This window comes from Vidua chalybeata, chromosome 26 (genome assembly GCF_026979565.1).
Source record: "Vidua chalybeata isolate OUT-0048 chromosome 26, bVidCha1 merged haplotype, whole genome shotgun sequence".
NCBI classification, from domain to species: domain Eukaryota; kingdom Metazoa; phylum Chordata; class Aves; order Passeriformes; family Viduidae; genus Vidua; species Vidua chalybeata.
The window spans coordinates 821,875-840,381 of NC_071555.1; the positions used below are offsets into that span (position 1 = coordinate 821,875).

At 51.3% G+C, this 18,507-nt stretch overlaps 2 protein-coding genes across 2 annotated transcripts in view; one reads left to right on the forward strand and one right to left on the reverse strand.

Moving 5' to 3' along the window:
- Positions 1-12,392, forward strand: part of IKZF3 (IKAROS family zinc finger 3) — a 33,365-nt gene extending 20,973 nt beyond the window's left edge. Inside the window, exons 5-7 of the mRNA XM_053964953.1 lie at positions 1,074-1,190; positions 6,250-6,366; positions 9,890-12,392. Coding sequence (XP_053820928.1) covers positions 1,074-1,190; positions 6,250-6,366; positions 9,890-10,593 — 938 coding nt within the window. The 3' untranslated portion in view covers positions 10,594-12,392. The remainder of the gene's footprint in view (positions 1-1,073; positions 1,191-6,249; positions 6,367-9,889) is intronic.
- Positions 12,393-15,769: 3,377 nt separating this feature from the next.
- LOC128800071 (retinol dehydrogenase 8-like) lies at positions 15,770-18,377 on the reverse strand. Its single transcript, XM_053964962.1, has 6 exons — positions 18,281-18,377; positions 18,048-18,209; positions 17,395-17,574; positions 17,229-17,322; positions 16,961-17,144; positions 15,770-16,412 (listed from the first exon to the last, which is right to left on the reverse strand). The coding sequence occupies exons 1-6, from the start codon at positions 18,375-18,377 to the stop codon at positions 16,173-16,175; spliced, it is 957 nt and encodes a 318-aa protein (XP_053820937.1). The 3' UTR covers positions 15,770-16,172.
- Between the last annotated feature and the right edge of the window lie 130 nt (positions 18,378-18,507).

Sequence of the window (18,507 nt, forward strand, 5' to 3'; positions counted from 1 at the left end):
AGAAGGGAAACCTCCTCCGCCACATTAAACTACACACAGGGGAAAAACCTTTTAAGTGTCACCTGTGCAGTTATGCCTGCCAAAGGAGGGATGCGCTTACGGGTCACTTAAGGACACATTCTGGTAAGTGACTTCACAGGCACTCCATGTGTTTTGGATGTGTGTCACTGGGACACTCGGTGTGGAAAAGACAGTCAGCAAGGTTTGCTCAGCCTGTGAAAGGCTCAACACGGAGCAGTGACCACTCACTGGTGCTCCTGGAACCAGCTCGAGACTGGCTCTGCTCTTGGTGCAGAGAGAGGGGCCATGGGAACCCTGTCACAGCCCACAAACCTGCTTGCACAAATAACTCCATGGTATTTTCACAGAATCACAGAATCACTTTGGTTGGAAAAGACCTCCAAGATCATCAAGTCCAGCCTTTGACCCATGACCACCTTGTCAGTTCATTTTCATACGAGTGGAGCTGGCTGTGCCAGCAAGCTCTCAGCTTGAGGAGGGTGTGAGACGTGCTTTGCTGGGACTTCCTCCCATCCCATTCTGAGCTGAGAGGAAAATCTCAGGAGCAAAATTGCAGGCAGATGACTATTGCCACCTCACTGTGGTGTAGTGCCTTTCATCTGAATCTCTTAAAATGCTCAACAGATGTTTTCTGCTTAAGGCTGGTAGGGTGTTCTGTCCATTTTACAGATGGGGAAATGGAGGCACAGAGCTGAGGTGACTTGGATTTCAAGTCAGGTATAACTCAATCTTAGTTCTGCAGGAGCCAGGCTGTGCTTGCCCTTGAATTTTCTTTATCCTGTGTTCTACACGGGCTCAGAAAGAAAACACTGATTCTAAATTATAGGTGTTATCTCTGCACTGCACTGTACAGGAAAAGTTCAACCTCACAAAGAATCAAAGTTTAAAATGAGCTTATCTGCCGAGGATAAATGAGATTCTGATTTAATCAAGACCAGCAGTGCAGTGCTGTCCCCCACCAGCACAATGCTATAACCACCACACTTCAAGCAAGACAACGTTTTAGTGGTCTCTTGTGGTTATTTTAATTCTTTTATTGTTTCTTTTTCTAGTGGAGAAGCCATATAAATGTGAGTTTTGTGGAAGGAGCTACAAGCAGAGGAGCTCGTTAGAGGAGCACAAGGAGCGGTGCCGGACTTACCTGCAGAACTCTGGCATGTGTGAGGCTGGTGAGTTTATCACATTACAGTGGTTTTGGGGTTTCGGTACATTACAGGGCTTATAAAAGGGCATCTGGTGAGCTGTTAACCCACAGCCTGAGAACAGCTTTTCCTACACTCCTTTTCAGTAACCTGAGGGGATATAATGTTCTCAAGGGACTGGTTCATTGTAGTCCTCAGGCTAGTAGTTAGAGAGTGCTTTTACTTTAATCACTTTTTTCTTTAAGTGTTATTTTGTGTAAAACATCTAAAATACCTTGTACCCAGCATTTCTGGAGGTGATGCTCAGTGAGTTAAATTATTCCTACATTAATGCTGTTATGTGGCTCATTTTACAGGATGAGTTGTTGACAACCTTGTGTTTGATGGTTCCTTTTCTTTAGAATAAGAACTGTTAGAATTTGCAGCAGTTTTAGTGGCTTGGATCCAGGATATGAATAGGGAATGGTATCCCAAAAATCACTGGCAGATCAGCTTAGGAGGGAGTGAGAGGTAAAGGGCTGCTTTGAGCATAGAGCTTTGGAAAAGATGAAATGTATCAAAACATGTTTTTTTCATGTTCTAAATGTGGAAATATTTTTAAAAGAGAAGTTTCATGCAAAAATATAGTTGGAGCATTGTCCCTGATAACCATCTCTCTCACATTGTTCTCATTGCACAATCACCCAACTCCGTTCCACTCTCCCTTCTTGAGTGACCACACAGAGATGCTACAGGAAACAATGCCTCTAATTTCAGCTTTGCACTTGAGGGCTTTGCTAACATTATCTGCACATTCTAAAAATTCTACTCACATTGGTTGGTGTGGCAGAAACCACACTATGGGAACAGCTCAGTGCAGGGTGAGTGCTGGTGTGTGCTTGGGGTTGGGACAGCAGCCGCTCTCTCTCCAGCTACAGGGTGACATGGTGGCCCAGAGATGGATGTCCCATCCCTGCAACTGTTCAAGGCCAGGTTGGACAAGGCTTGGAACAACCTGGGCTAGAGGAATGTGTCTCAGTCCATGTCAGGGGGTGGTGCAAGGTGATCCTTAAGGTCTCTCCCAAGCCAAACCACTCAGTGAACCCCTGATGGCCAGGGGACTGCACTGCTTGGAGAGGTGGCTCCTCACCCACCACTCACAAGACAACATAAAGAGTCCTTCCTAATGGATAGTTCACCGTGGCAGGAAAGTGGTCCTCTGGAAGTGCTTTATCCAGGCAGATTACACCTGAAATGTACACTGAGACAGGCAGCAGCACTGCAGGCAGCATGGAGATCTCTCAGGGCGGTCAGGGAAGTCCATCTTCAGCCCTGGTGCTGGCTGAGCAGGAGAGGGGCACCCAGCTGTAAAAGTGCTGAGATCAACCCCACCTTTATACCATATAAAATTCCACGCTTAGGAGCTCAACTTCCCATGTAATTCCAGCGCCACTGATCAGATACGACCAAGAGGGACAAGGGGATTTATTTGAGCTGCAGAGTTCCTTTCAGCATTCTCAGAGACTTTTTTTTTTTTTTTGCTTTCTGACCCTGCAGTTGAGCCATCAGAGCCCTAAGCTTGCAGGATAACCCAAGATCCCAGGCTGCTGAATGTTCAGTGCTTTCTGTATTTGTTTTTTTTTCTCAGTGTAATTTTGAGCAAATCACTTCACCATTTCTGTTAGTCCAGCCTGAATTTTATTTTTAGATCCATGTTACAATGAGATAATGATTTATTTATATTGCCATGTGCAGTGGAATCTTCCAGAGGGAGGATAATTGAAGAGGGACACAGGGTATGATTACTTCTCTATGTTTGAGAAGTCTTTAGAGAATTTGGAGTGATTAAAAAACTTTTTCCTAAATGCTAAATATTTTTCTTGGATTGTTTAATATGTGATCCAGAAGAAAAAGTTGGATGAGATAATTTTCAATTAGTTTCTGAGTACAGAGAGCACGTTATGGATGAGAACCTGTATAACCACCTTCATCTTACTGGGAGCAGACATGGTTTCCCTAAGGCCAGGTTGTGGAAATGACATCAAAGACCTTTTGTGGCCCATAAATAGAGATTATTTTTTCTTTAGGAAAAAATAGCCAGTAGCAAGGAGACAAAAATCTTAATGTGAAGGCAAAGACCCTCAGCATTAAAATAAAAGGGCAGAGAACCATGAAACTGCAAGACTGATTCTGCAGAAGTCCCATGCTATGTAGGTCAATAGTTACTGTCTCTGCAGATCTCCTCTGAGGAAAGTCTCTGTTATTCCTGCAGGAAGCCCTTGTCTGCCCTCCTGACATTAATTTAGCAATTAAAGTTCCCTTGGTGGCACATAAATAACGTTGACAAGTCACCCCTGATGCGCTACGTGCAGCTTCCAGTGTGCTCCTGAGGCTGGGAGGGCTGACAGCAGCTCTGAGCTGAGTCCTGCCAGGATAAGGAAAAAGACTCAGAAAATGTGGAATTAAAGCTTTACTAGAGGAACCCATGGGTCCACAGAGTGCAACTCCAGGAGGTAAAGACTGAGGAAAAGAGGAACTAGAACAACAAAAACATTAAAACAAAGAACTGGCAGGGATCAGGGAGCTGCTTTTATGATATGGGCAAAACGTTGTTTTTTTCTTTTATCTTTACAAAGAAAAAAGTACATTTTTGAGTACACAGGACCATCTGTATTATTTTGTTCAGGGTTGTTGGGGTTTAGATTACTGTTGTTAATGACTTGTGTAATGATCCAGCCAAGATTATGAGGCTTTGAGTTTGGGGGTAGTTCAAACCTTGGACTACAGTCATCTAAAGTTACTATAAAGCTGCATATTCCAGGCTTTGGAGCATGAGAATTAAACTGAAGTCCTGAGATTAAAAACCCTATAATTTTCAAAACCCAGCTAGAGCTTTTGGCCCAAGCAGATGATTACACTCTACCTCCCTCCCTTCCCTTCAGAGTGTCACCTTAACCTGGTGTTTTGTCTCACTTCGTGCAGCTCTTACATTGTGTCTGGGTATTTCATGCTGGGAGCAGGGATGATTATATTTATGGGAACCTCCAAACACACTGGAGCAATTTGGAATAAAACTGAGACTAGAAGAGCAGTGTGTTATTACCTTCAAGGCACTTCATGCCCTGCACAGGGCTGGCTGTCACGTACATCCCAAGGTTCCAGGACTGTGACTGAGTGGAGCCAGGCCCTGTTATCCCATCCTCCCTGACTCATATTTGTAAGCCAGTGTTTGTGGCACCAAGTACCTCTGAAACACTTTACGTTTTCAAACTGCTGAACAAACATGAACAAATAGTTCTGGCTGAGGTTTGGTGAGTCATGGTTTGTGCTGACTGAAACTCGTGTTATCAGGAGCAGCACTGACAAACAGGTACAGAGGACGAACTGAAACGCTCAGGGAAAGGCTGCGCAGGGCTGGGAAGGATGAAGCTGCACTTTCAGCACTTGCTCTACTGGGCAAACAGAAATTTAAGTCTGATACTCAGTAAATCTGTGTTTAGCAGGACTGAAGTGATACCAAAGTGTTCCTATTGCTTTCCTCTGGCACTGATTGTCTCTTACTTAAGTTATGCTTCATATATTCAGGAAGACCTCGTTTTGGCCTACCAGTGCCTTAAGGGGCTTATAAAAAGGAGGCAGAAGGATTTTTTAAACAGGCAGGGACTGACAGGAGAAGGGACAATGGTTTTAGACTGCCAGAGGGCAGGGTTGGATGGGATGTTAGGAAGAAATTCTTCCCTGGGAGGGTGCTGAGGCCCTGGCACAGGCTGCCCAGAGAGGCTGTGACTGTCTCATCCCTGGAAATGTCCAGCACCAGGTTGGACAGGGCTTGAAGCAACCTGGGATAATGGAAGGTGCCCATGACCATGCCAGGAGCGGCACTGGATCATCTTCAAGGTCCTTTCCAACTAAAATCATTCCACGTTTCCATGATTCTATATTTAGGTTTGTTGGTGTGTGTACAGTAACACAGCAACCAGGATTCTTTCACAGTGAGATCCAACCTTTTATAACACCTGGGGAAAGGAAATCACCCCTCATTGTCCTCAGCTTGTAGATCCCATCTCTACAGACTTGGGCAGTCCATTAGGATGTGTCCAGTTCTCAGCACGGTGATCCCTGCCACTGGTGCTCTTAGCAATGAATTTACTCTTCATTATAATTTTTGACACAAAAGTACCAGTCCAGATGGATGTTGTTGAGGTTTGAGCAGGGTTTGGGGGGGAAGCCACAGCAGTTAGATCAGTATTAGTGTGGTAGTAGCAATATGAGGTGGCAGCTCTCCAGCTCAAGGCCTCTGCAGCCTCCAGGAGCTGAGAGCAAGCACAGCTTCTGTGCAGTGCTGGGCACTGCTTAGCACAGCTGAGGAGAGCTCTGGAACATGGGAAGAGCCTTAATAGGCCCAATCCCAAGGGAGTCATCACAGGGCACAGTACCTTTCCAAAAATTAGAAATCTGGGAGGTTGTGACAAGCTTTAAAACACAGAAGAAGCATTCATAATTAGTTTTAGCTGTAGCATTCAGGAAAAAAAATATTAAGTGACAGTAACACCTGGGGGAAAAAAGAGTTAGAAATTTTGAATTTTGAAAGGTTTTATTGCTTTTATTTTACTGGAACACTGATATATATCATACAAGTTTCTTAGTGATTCGTTAAGACATCTGTGACTGATATCTGAAAAGTTAAGCAAGAACACGGAGTGTCTCCTCCTGCAGCTCGAAACACTGAGTGTGCAGGTGTCACCCAGCCTTACTCAGAATAAAAAAGAAAGGCCAGCAGAGCTTCTCTCTCCATCTGCAATTTAACCAACCTTCCAGCCAGTTCATTTACTTCCTCTCGCTGACGACAGTTCTGGTTTGTGCTCCCCCCTGAGTGAGCTCAGGGCTGTGCTGCCACTGACCACAACGGGTGCCCAGAGAGCAGGAATGACAGAAAAAGCAAAACCAGCTTTGCATTAGATCTCCAAACTGTTTCCTCCGGTTATGTGGCCGATTGGAGATTAAACCAGTCAGCTCTTCCTTTTTTTTATCTTTCTTTTTTTCCTTTTCACCTACGTGTTGTGTTTTTTTCTCTTTTTTTCCTTCCTTTTCACATTTTCCAACCTAGCCAGCGTGGAGGCAAGGCACATCAAGGCAGAGATGGGGACTGAAAGAGCCCTTGTGCTGGACAGGCTAGCGAGCAACGTGGCAAAGAGAAAAAGCTCAATGCCTCAGAAATTTATTGGTAAGAACAAAACCCCTTTTCATCTGCAACAGTTAAATACGTGTGGGCCGGTAACAAACAGTACAATGCCTCTGCTTCTTTTGAATATCCTGCTCAAGCTTAGCATCTAATACAAAAGAATAAAGTAACGCTGATTTTTGTTATGGGGTTTTAGCAATTTGTTGTAAGGGGTTCATTAAAAGAAAAAGAATTTATTCTGTTGGCTGCTTAAACTGGGTGGAAGCTACTGTTGTGCTTTGTGTCTTTATGTAGGTGATTTATAAATATGTTTTATGAGCTTCCACATGCCATTTCTGTACCTATGTATTTGAAATGTTCTCTGCTAGGATCTAGAACAGGCAAAGCATAGGAAGGTTAATGTTTTCTCAGCAGGAGCTGAAGTTTCTTGCAGGATTCATGTGTGAAATAAGGCCTAAAGGCAGAAAAGTATTGGATTTCTCTTAGTCATTCTACTAAATTTGTCTATGATTAAAAAATATCAAATCCTTTCTTGTGGTAATTTAAGCAAGCAGATGTTTCCATAGTATTTTCTTTGCATTTAATTGAACATGATCAGAGTTTTGCATGTTGGGGATCTTAAATACTAGTTGGGCAGGTTCTGGGTTTCAGTGAACACCTGACCCTCTTGGCCAGTCTTATTTCATCAACCTGCCTTTAAAGAAAATAAAATACAACCCTGTGTCCTAAGGAAAACACTGAGTCAGCAGTTATATAATATTGGTGCTGATGAAGCCTTATTTGTGCTCTTTGTAGGGTTATATAAGGTAAAAAGCACTTTTTTTTTTTTTTTTATGGCTCAATATAAAGTTCACCTTCCGCGTTGGGCCCATGTGGGAGAGGTGTGGGCTGGGGGGGCAGGCAGGGCTCCCAGGGCTGCTGCAGCCAAACCCCCAGCACGGGGTGCACCAGCTCCTGAGCAAGGTAAAGCTGTGCAGCTGGATCCATCCAGGTAAAGCTGTGCAGGTGGATCTATCCAGGTAAAGCTGTGCAGCTGGATCCATCCAGGTGAAGGTGAGCAGCTGGATCCATCCAGGTAAAGCTGTGCAGGTGGATGAATCCAGGTAAAGGTGAGCAGCTGGATCCATCCAGGTAAATCTGCACAGCTGGATCCATCCAGGTAAAGCTGTGCAGATGGATCCATCCACACAGGAAACCAACTCAGGTTTTGAAGGTAATGGAGCTCTTAGTGGGTTTAGTGGGTAGCACTGGGCTTTCATCTATGAAAACTGGTCTCAATTTTTTATTTATTTTACGTTAGTGTGGCTTTCTAAAGGTCACCTCACTGCACAGCCAGACCAGCATACTCCCTCTGAGTCTCTTTGGTGCCCAGGACTGAAACTGAGCCTGTGAGGCTTGGCCCTTACACATCTTGCTGTGGTTCAAAAAGCAATTCTAATGCAAACGGGTTTGTAATCCTTTAGCTTCCTCTATTTTAGCATTTTTTCATCTCTCTCATTGTGCAATCACCACCAGTTTGACCTTTATGTATTTTATTAAACACGTCTGCAGCAGGATGCACCCCCTCAGCATAAGCCTAACGTGAAGAATGAGTGAGTTTGGGGTTTCCTCTGTGGGCCAATGAGTTCCTGTGTGGCCCAGAACCTCTGGGATTTGTGCTAGTGCTGGATGGCATGAACTGGCACTACACACACAGGTGATTGTGTGGAGAAGCTGGAGAAACCATCATAGATCACCAAAAGGCAAAAAATAACATTTTTTTGAAATTTGCTGTTTTTCTAGGACTTCTGTGATTTTTCTTGTTAAATTACACGTGCAAACATTCCCCTCTCAGTCCTCTGTATCCCTGGGAAGGATGTTTCCAGGAGCAGGCTGTCCGACCTTGGTCTGACTCCTGTGCCTTTCTGGCCCGTCCCTGTCAGAGCTCGGATCTGCCAGGCCAGTGCAGAGATTCTCTGGGAAATCTGGGAATGAGTGCTGATGTCTCATTTAGTCAGGAAGCAGGGACAGGGATATACACGAACAAGGCATCTTTGTCTGTCTCGTTTCTCTGAATGAAGTCTATTGATTGGAAGAAAAACCCGTTTATTATAATTGGAGGGCTCTGCAGAGATTCAGACAAGCACCAGGAGTCTCGCCCACTTTATTTTTCACATTTCCATCCCCAGTAGCTGCCTCGTGTGCACCAGTACAAGTCCCACACGAGGGCAGGGACCACCACCCCCTGCATTTGACTCTTCACCTCTGCACCAGGCCCCTCTTCAGAGCCTTTTCCTGGGGGACCTTCAAATCCACCAGGACAGTGGAATCACAGAGCACTGTGAGACCCTCAGTGATCATTCAGAAGTTGGGCTCAATGGTCCTGGGGGTAACTTCCAACTCAGGATATTCCCCAATCCTATGACCATACATTGTGTTTTTCTATCTTACTTTACAACAGTGACTCAACACCAAAATTTTTAGGGAGTCTTGTCTATTTTTGCTTTTGTTTTTGTTTTTGTTTTGTTTTTGTTTTTTTTTTTTTTCTTCTTCTTAAATTCCAATTTATTCACATCTTTCACTTGCCTGGAGCTGGTTTTATGAGTCACCCAAAAGTGGCATTTTGTTTCCTTCCATGTGAAGCTGGACGGCAAGTGGTGCTGCGGGCTGGAAGCAGTTATACTCTTGTGGTTTGTTAACCTTTTGGAGTGTTTTAGAAGAGAAACGTGAGCTCCTGGTTTTCTGCCTCTACAGTGAAACCCCGTGAGTTTCATACACATTGAGTCACGGTGTTGACAGGTGACTGATAAACATCTGCACCAGTCGAGTTACCGTAACTAAGAGATTCGTGGATTTAATGTTTGCGAGTCACTTGCATGTGAAACCTTTCATCTGGTCTTTTTTTGTATTTTTTTAAGCTATGAACAAATTTATGCTTTTAGTAACCACAGAATTCAGTTACTTATTTCTAGACATTCACCTCCAAAATGTCTTTAGTGCTTTTGGGGTGCAGTTGTATTTCCTCCTTGCAGCTGGCACAGAGAACAGGAGCTGCACTGTGCTGCCCAGAGAGGTGTGAGCAGAATTCCAGGTGCACTCTCCTCCACTTCCGTCCAGCCCAGAGCTTTCCAAACCCCAGCACACACAGAGGAAATTTTTTTTTTTTTTTTTTTTACTAACTCTGTATCAAGTGACCCTTCCTGTGGGGGGGGTTTATTTATATTTATATCTGCCAGTATTAGATTACCTGAATACCTGTGTAGAGGTCCAAGAAGCCAGATGTGGTGCAGAGGGAATGTAGTTGTCAAAGCACAGCGAGGAAAACTGACTTCAGTGTCCAAGGACTTGTCAAAGATGAGTCTCTCTGAAAGTACCTTCACCATCTCCTTTATTAGAATGGCTTGCTTCTAAGCCTGAGATTTAAAAAAATATGAAAAAAAACAAATACCCCACCAAAACCTATTTGGGTTAAAAACAGCCTCTTTCAGCAGAGAACATATCATGCCCCATTCCCAGAGAAAAATCATTGCAGGGTTTAAACAGCTCTTTACCCACTCAGGTAATTATTACCTCTCATCTCTCGCAGGTGAGAAACGACCCAGCTTCGATGTCAATTATAACTCCACTTTCCTGTACGAAAAGGAGAGCGAGATGATGCACGGGCGCATGATGGACCAGGCCATCAACAACGCCATCACCTACCTCGGGGCCGAGGCCCTGCGCCCGCTCGTGCAGACCCCGCCGGCGCCCACGGCCGAGATGGTGCCGGTCATCAGCAGCCTGTACCCGCTGCCGCTGCCCCGCGCCGACGTCCCCAACGGCACCGCGCCAGAGGCCGACAAGAGCCACGGCCACCTCAGGGACAAGAGCCTGTCATCCGACAGGGGCCTTTCCCCGAACAACAGCGGCCACGACTCCACAGACACTGACAGCAACCACGAGGAGAGGCCCAATCCCACCTTCCACCAGAGCCAGGTGATCCCGGCTCCGAGCCGCAACGGCCTCCAGGCCCTGAAGGATTTCCCGAGGCCGTACGACATCATCAAGCCGCCCGCCATCTGCCCACGCGACGCCTTCAAGGTCATCAACAAGGAAGGGGAGGCCATCGGGGCGTACCGGTGCGACCACTGCCGCGTGCTCTTCCTGGATTACGTGATGTTCACCATCCACATGGGCTGCCACGGCTTCCGCGACCCCTTCGAGTGCAACGTCTGCGGCTACCGGAGCCACGACCGGTACGAGTTCTCCTCACACATAGCTCGGGGAGAGCACAGAGTCGTGCTCAAGTGAAAGGACCGGTTCTCCGAGGTCAAAGGCTGTGTTTGCCATCGGAGGGGAGGTTGGTTGGGGTTTTAATTAGTATAATGAAATTTCTTGAGTATTTTTCTAGGCCAGTTTTAAGTGTGTCACAAGGAGGTGACACCTTTTTAAATTTGTCTTTCCCAATAATTCAGTGTTCTGTAGCATCTCTGCCTGGCTGCTGTGGTGAGTGGGACTGTGGGAAACACCAGGAGCAGAGACTGTTTTTGATATGAACTTTATTTTTGTGAAACTTCAGAGCCATTTAAGATGTTTTCAATTTTTAACTTGTGTTTGTTTTTATAGAGTTTGCTTTAAGTCAGCACAAAAGGCTTTCATGCCAATTCCCCTGCTCATTCAGGTGAATAGTCAGAGGTGTGTTGGAGGAGCTTTTCCTAGTTATAATCCCAAGGGCCTCCAGTGGCTCATCACCAAAACAAGGAAAACGAGGACAGGAAAAGGGAGGGATTATTAATTCCTCTTTAAAGCTTTTCCCCTAAGCCCTAACAAGAGTGTGGCACACTTTCATCTTTCTTACCCCACTGCTGACTTTCTTTAAAGTTACTCAGTAAGAGGAAAATAAGAAATGAGACTTATTTGGGGCTGGGATTTTTTTAACAGTACATGTTTTTGGGATACGCAGTGAGGTCACTGGTTGGCTCATCCATGTGGCCTGGAGGAAATCCCGATTTTCATTGCTGGAAACTCCTCCTTTCTCATGGGTGCCGAGAATGAGGATGAAGCTGTGCTGTGTGTTGTGCCTCTTCCTTGCTCCCACAGCAGGACATGTGGCCGTGCCATCCGTGTCCCCACAGGGTGGCCCTGGCTGGCTGTGGACAGGTGAGAGCCCAGGCAGGGGTGTGAGAGCCACACCCACACCAGGACAGCCCTCGGGAGGTGCTGCTCCACACCCTGAGCAGGTGCCATCCCTTTGAAGCTGGTTTTTACAGCAGCTCTTTGAATCTCCCCATGGCCCTGCAGCTGTGTTGTTGGTGTCCCTGCACTGGAGAGGGATTTGGTAACGGCTTTGCTGAGTGAAGGTTTAGTCTTTGCAAAATATTTTTGTATCCCATAGTTAGGAGTGTTCTGATGGACTTTCTGCATCCCTTGTGTGGTTTGAGAGCTGTGTTGCTTTTGTGTTATTCCTGGTGATCCAATCACTTCCCCGAGGGAAGGCTGAAGAGATGAGGGTCAAGAAGTACTGAAATTCATCCCTCCCTCTGGATTCTTTGGGCTCAATTATTTCCTCCCTGAATTTTAAGGTACAAAATAAGAAATTTATACTCATGTTTTCCACTAAAGATGGATCTGGAGAGGGATAAATCAGCCTGCAGTGTGTCTGAGTATCCAGAGTGCTGTGGAAGTGCTAATCCAGGATCCTGCTATCCCTGGGGTTGAGAACTCTCCTGCTGTTATGTGTGGAGCTGTAAAGCAAGGTTTAGGATGTTTCCAAGAGCTCCATCATGAGAAAGGTGCATGTTATCTCTCCCCAAGTGAACACCTGTGTCACAATGTGACCAAAGCTCTACCTGTGAGGGAGGCCGGAGTTCCACCAAGGATCAGCCCCAAGGGCCAAGGTTTGGGTCCAGAAAAGAGAGGGAAAGGGAGTGAGAGAATTCCCAGAGAACAAAGAGAAGGTTCCACTGCTGCCCTGACATTTCTAAGTCCGACATTTTTAGGACATTGTGGTTGTCTTTATCCATTTCTAATTTTGTGACAAGCTTGCTTTTCAATGGCTTAGTTTTCAAGACCAAAGAATTGTCAATAAATGAATAAAATATTTAAATAATGATGATGTCCTGACTTGAGGGCAGGCAAAGGCAGGTTCTTAAAGGAATCAGCAGAGAGATACTTCCTGGAGACATCCAAAAATCTGATTCTCTGTAAGTGGATTGGATAATGGATTCATTTAAGAATACACTTGAATTGTCCCTTCACACCTCATCATTCACCCCTTGTCCCACAGTGCTGCCCTGGCTTGGGAGATGGGAATCCCACTGGGCCATGTCTGGGTGTTGAGGGGCTGTGTTGGTCCAGGGCAGCTCTCTGAGCTTGGAGGAGCTCTGGAAGCCACCTTGTCTGGGAAAAGAGACAAGAAAATCGCTGGTACTGGTTTGGAGCCTGATTTATTCTGCTCATGGCTTGGTTATTTTGGTCTGGAACAGGTTTGGAGCATTCTCCAGTGCCTTGGTGTGTCTGTCTCGCTTGGTTCTTCATTCACTGATGAATTACACCTCAAGAGTGGGCAGGGGAAGCCCAGGGAAGGAGCTTTTAGCACCAAGAAATGAGCCTCTGGTGCTTAAAGGTTTTTTTTTTTTTTAAGTTTTAAAAATGTCAGTAAATAAATGTTCACTCTGTTAGCCATGAAAACAGATCTGGGAGTGACCAGCAGAGCTGGCTGAGGAGTGGGATTGAGCACTGGGGCTGCCTGTGCCCATCACCCCGGGAGCTGTAATCCCACAGGTGTGATGGAACCTGTGAGCAGCACACCTGTGGCTGTGGTGTGTCCCCACGGGGTGCTGAGCCACGGTGGAGGCCGTGCTCAGCAGAACCACTCACTCAGTAGAGTAACTGATACAGTCAGAGGTGTAAAATAACATCATCTGCTCCTCTGACTGCTGGAAAATGGTGTTGGACACGGTTTTGGTTAATAGAGGAACGGTTTAACCTGAGAGCTGTGGGGTGGGGGCAGCTCAGCCCCACGCTTGGGCTGTGGGGTGGGTTCGTGGTTCCCGGGGCGCTGGGGCTGTGTCAGGCAGATGGAAACATCCCGGCGGCGGAGGGTGGAGGCTCACACCAACCCCCCCGGCCCTTTTAGCACCTGCGTTACCAGGCTGACGTTGTTCGCGCTTGTTTCATTCCCCCCTGACACCTCCTGCCACAAGAGCTGGACACGCTTGAGAAACAGAAACGAAAAAAAACCGAGAAGAAAGTCAGAGGATCCTTTTTTTCTTTTCCCTTCACTTCCTTCCAGCCCGGGTGCCACACAAACACTGAGGGGTCTTTCCCCCTGCTGCTGCCGGGACACTCCGAGGGTTGGGTGACACAGAGGGGGCTCGGGGCTGCGGACAGCGAGTCCCACGGCGTCTTCCCATCCCGGTTTGTCCCTTAGTAAGAATTGGTTTGATCCAAAACCCCTCAGCCTCCTCCTGCCCGGAGCCAAACTCCTTTAAAGGCTTACAGAAACCTTCGGTTGGTGTTGTGACAGAGAGATCCTTATCTGCTGATAGCTGCAATCGTGATAGAGCACAGAGGAACTCGTTTCTCCTGTCGTCGTGTTGAAACACGCTTCCTAATGCACAAAAAATCCCATAAAACTTCCGGGTGCTGGTCTGCATCCCTGGAGCATCCCGGCCGGCTCCTGCTCCCGCGGGGAGCGCTCCAGCCCCCAAAACCCGACGGTGCCGGAAGGGGACGGGGAGGACTGAGTCACTGTCACCACCTCTTCGGTGTCCCAATTCCCCAGCCGTGCACTGAGTCACGCTCCCCGCGCCGGCCCGGCGGGGACCTGGCGGCGTTTTCCCACCCTCCGCGTGGGTCGGGTTCCCAAATCCGGGGTGCAGGGGGTGAGCAGAGCCAGCGCTGTGCTCAGCGGCAGCGGGAAGGGGCATTGGAAGCGCCCCCAGCTCTGGCACCGCCACGGGGGAGCTCCGCAGCCCCGGGGCTCTCACCGGGACGCGCGGGTGCAGCACAAGCGGGGACGGGGCCGTGACTGTCACCGGGGCACCACCACGGGGGCAGCAGGTTTGTGTCACGCCTGATGCCCGCCTCGCTGCGCCGGGAGGGAAGTGAAGCCCCCGGGGAGCCGCCGAACTGGTCCCTGCAGCCCCTCCAGCCCGGTTATATCTGGCGCCACATTTGCATGGCAGCGAGTCGGCACCTGGCAGCGAAATCCTCGGGGGATCGAGGACACGGGGAGCGGCTGGCAATTGTCACACGCTGGCGACAGGAAAGTCCCAACAGACGATTGTTTATAGAAGAACATACTTCCAACCCTCACGGTTCCGGCCCTTGCAGCACCGCCTCCACCCCGGCACCCGCGGGGCTGCGGCGGGATAGGGGTGATAGCCCTGGGCTCGAAGTGGTGCTTCATGGCCACGGAGGATGCTCCAGGAGGGAGGTGATGCTCCTCAGCCTCAAACATAAGCCAGGTGCTCCCCACGGCTTGGGGATCCCCTCACCCACAGCAGCTCCCTGTTCCCCCCTCTCTCTGCCCGGGTCTGCCGTGAGCAAGGCTGGGAGCAGGGCTGGGGCTCATCCTACTCCCCCCAGTTCCCCCAGTACCAGCCCCATTGCTGCTCCCCTGGGCACTGGGGGACACCGTGGGGCTGGGGGTGTATGAGAGGGGTCCTGTCCTCCCTCAGCCCGGTTTCCCACAGCTGTGGCTTTGTGCCGGGGGCCCCCCTTGTTGCTCCCCGGGACGGGGCACGCCTACCCCCCCCCCCCATCCTGCCCCCCAAGCGGAGAAAGTTAGTCAAATCTGCAGAAACCGCAGCGGGGGGAGGCAGCGACACTGTCACCGCTTTGATGTCACCCCTGCACCTCCCACAGGTGCTGCCATCACCCCGGGGCCACGGTCCCACCACTGCTTTGCCATTAACTCGTGCGAGAAGGGGGGATAATGCAAAAATATTTCCTTCCCCACCTCCATCCTGTCCCCATGGTCCCTGGAGCCGGCGGAGCTCGGAGAGGCCACGTGCAAGGCACCCGGAGCTGCAGCCGCTTCCATCCAGCCCTCTCACGTGAGGCTGGGGGTCCCTCCAGGGCTCCGTGGCTGTGCCAGGGAGTGCGGGGGGAGCCAGGAAGGTTTCTGAGCGGCGGGGCAGATTCATGCCGGGCCTCCTGCGGTTTCCCCCTGTGCTCACCTCCCGGTGCTGTCACGCCAAGCACCCACATGCCAGCTCCCAGGGTGAACCCACCCCGCCGTCACCCACCGGGAGCTGGAGGGAAGCCCCTGGGGCAGAGTGAGCTGCTGGGCACCCCTGCACCCACCTTGTACCCAGTCTTTGTCATACATCCCACCCCCACTCTGCACCAGTCCCTGCACCCCCTTTGCACCCCAAATCCCCCCCCCCCGTGCCCCTCTGAACACACCACACACCCCTGTCACCCTGCTCTCTGCCCTCCCAACACCCCCTGAACGCCCTGTGCTGCCCTAGTGCCCCAGAGCTCAGTGCCAGGCAGAGGTGACACAGGGCCCCCCACCACGGGACATTCCTGACCCCACAGCAGTGCCTGGAGGAAGGAGGATGCAGCTCCAGGGGGTGACAGGGTGAGGTCCCCTGGGTGTCACATGCCCGTGGGTCAGAGGTACAGGTGCCCCTGGGGAGCAGGCAGCAGGCTGGGGGCAGCTGCCAGCCCTTCCCAGCTCCGTCACGGCCGCTGCACTCCCGGAGGAAGCTGCTCTGCGTGGCTCACCCGGCGCTGGTTATAAATACCCTCCCCATTTTAATGCGGCGGCAGCGGGAGCTATTTCAGGCCAGGAACGGGAAGCGAAACCCTGCACAGGTCCCGGCCCCCTTGCTCCCATCCCTGGGATGGGCTGGGCAGTGCCCAGGGGCCACAAGGGCTTATTTGAAGCCCAGGAGCCGCGCGCCCGCCTTGACCTTCTGTGCCTTCCAGCGGAGCAGGCGGATGGCGCGGAGGCCGAAGCGCAGCACGGCGTCGTACTTGAACACCAGCTTGTAGAAGGCGTCGGTGATGAGGGCGCCGCTGGGGTCGGCGTGTTTGAGCGCGGCCATCGGCGTGTACGCCACGTTGGTCTGGTGCCGGAACGGCGGCCGCGCCGCCTCGATCACCCGCAGGGTGTGCTGCATGTGGCCATGGGACTGTCCCCTTCCTGTCCCCACAGCCCCACCCCAGCCCACCACAATTCCCATCCCACCCCTGTCCCCTACCCGTCCCTCAGAACCACGTCTGCATCCCATCTCCATCTGCACCTCATTCACATTCCTGTCCCCTCCCTTCCCATTCTCCTCCTATCCCCATTCCCATCCCATCTCCTTCTCATTCACTTTTTATCCCCATCCCTAAGCCCTACCCATCCTATCTCTAATTCATCCCACCTCACCCCATCACCATTCCTATCCCATCCCCAACTCCTTCCCATCCTACCCCTGTCTCCATCCCTTCTCATTCCCATTCCATTTCCTCCCATCTCCATCCTCAGTTCCTTCCCATCTTGTTCCCATTCCCAGCCAGGCTCAGCCCCATCAGGATGGAGCTGTCTGGGTGCGAGCTGCCCCACTGCTGGCTGGGCACTGCTGTTCTTTGTTAGGGCTAATTGACACCTCTGTCCAGCCCAGCCCAGCCCAGCAGGGCACCCCCTGCCCGCTGGGGCCCCCTGCCCGCCTGTCACCTCTGCGATGTCCTCGGGGGTCTGGCCCAGGCTGGTGAACACATCCCTGGAGTTCCTCAGGTAGACGTTGGTGAAGATTTCGGCCGTCTCGGGGTCGGTCCGTGAGTAGTCGGCGCGTTCGGCCTCCTCGTACAACTTCGTCTCGAATTCCGTCATCACCGGCCCCGGCTCCACCAGGCTGATCCTGCCCAGGGATGGGGCACTGGGCACTGGGCACCCCCGGACCCCTGGCCCCAGGGGCTGCACGGCCGCCTGCCCCTGCACTCACGCCACGTTGAAGCGCAGCGCCTGCACCACCAGGCTCTCGCAGAAACCCTCCACCGCGAACTTGGAGGCCGAGTAGATGTCGTTGAAGACGATGCCTGGATGGTTGGGGAGCTCCAGTCAGGGCTGGGTGGGGGCTGGTCCCCCCAGGGCACCCCATTTTCCCCTACCCTGCAGGCCCATGATGCTGCTGATAACAACGATGTGGCCCCCGCGGCGCCGCTTCATGTCGGGCAGCACCTCCTTGACCAGGCGGACGAGGCCGAAGAAGTTGGTGTCCATGAGGCTCTGCATGGCCGCCAGGCTCTGGCACTCCAGGGGTCCCGCCATGCCCACCCCGGCATTGCTGACTGTGGGCAGGGGGCATCAGTGGGGTGTGCCCTGGGCACGGGGGGTCCCAGGTTCTCGGAGTGTCCCCAGCATGGGATGTCATGGATGTGGAGGGTCCCTGGAGCAGGGTGACCCTGGCATGGAGAGTCACCTGTGTGTGGGGTCAGGGGGTCCCTTGTGCATGAGGGACCCCTGGCACAGAGGGTCCCCTGTGCTCAGAGGGTCTCCGGAATGGGATGTCCTGAGTTTGGAGGGTCCCTGGCACAGGGAATGTCCCAGCACAGAGGGTCCCTGGTGCAGGGGGTCCCTGGCATGGACAGTCCCCGGTGCACGGGGTCAGGGTCCTGGCAAGGAGAGTCCCAGCGCTGGGAGCACAAACGGTCCCCACAAATGGCACGGGACAAGCTTGGCTGGACAGCCCCCAGTACAGAGATCCCCACCATGGAGGGTCCCCACACCGGGGTCACGGTGGGACGGGATTCCCGGAGCTCACCCAGGATATCGATGTGGCGCCCGGGGATGCTGTCGAGGCAGGCGCGGATGGAGCCCTCGTCACACACGTCCAGCTGTTTGATCTCCAGCGTCCGGCCCAGCACCGGCCCCGCGGCCGCCGCCAGCGCCCCGCTCCTGCCCGTGTTCCTCATGGTGGCGATGACTGGGGGCACAGGCGGCTCAGCCCCCGCGGGCTCTCCCCGGGGGCTGGGGCGGCCCCTGCACCCCGCTCACCTCGGAAGCGGCGCTGCTTGTCCCTCGCCAGCCGCACGGCCAGCGCCAGCCCGATGCCGGAGGAGCAGCCGGTGATCAGCACCGTCTTGGGAGCCATGGCACGGCCTCCCCCGCGCGCCCCAGCCCCCCGCCTTTATAGCAGCTGCCCCAGCCCCAGCCCCCCCAAATCCGGGCCCTTAATCCCCCCTGGATAATCCCCCCGCCCGGGGATTTGCGGCGGCCGCGTG

What these genes read in the sequence shown, in the direction of transcription:
- LOC128800071 (XM_053964962.1), bottom strand. Translation starts at nt 18,377, where the DNA reads ATGGCTCCCAAGACGGTGCTGATCACCGGCTGCTCCTCCGGCATCGGG. An exon ending in CAGCATCATGGGCCTGCAGG is followed by an intron (nt 17,323 to 17,394) that starts GTAGGGGAAAAT and finishes CCAACCATCCAG; the next exon opens with GCATCGTCTTCAACGACATC. An exon ending in GCGCTGCGCTTCAACGTGGC is followed by an intron (nt 17,145 to 17,228) that starts GTGAGTGCAGGG and finishes ATCCCTGGGCAG; the next exon opens with GATCAGCCTGGTGGAGCCGG.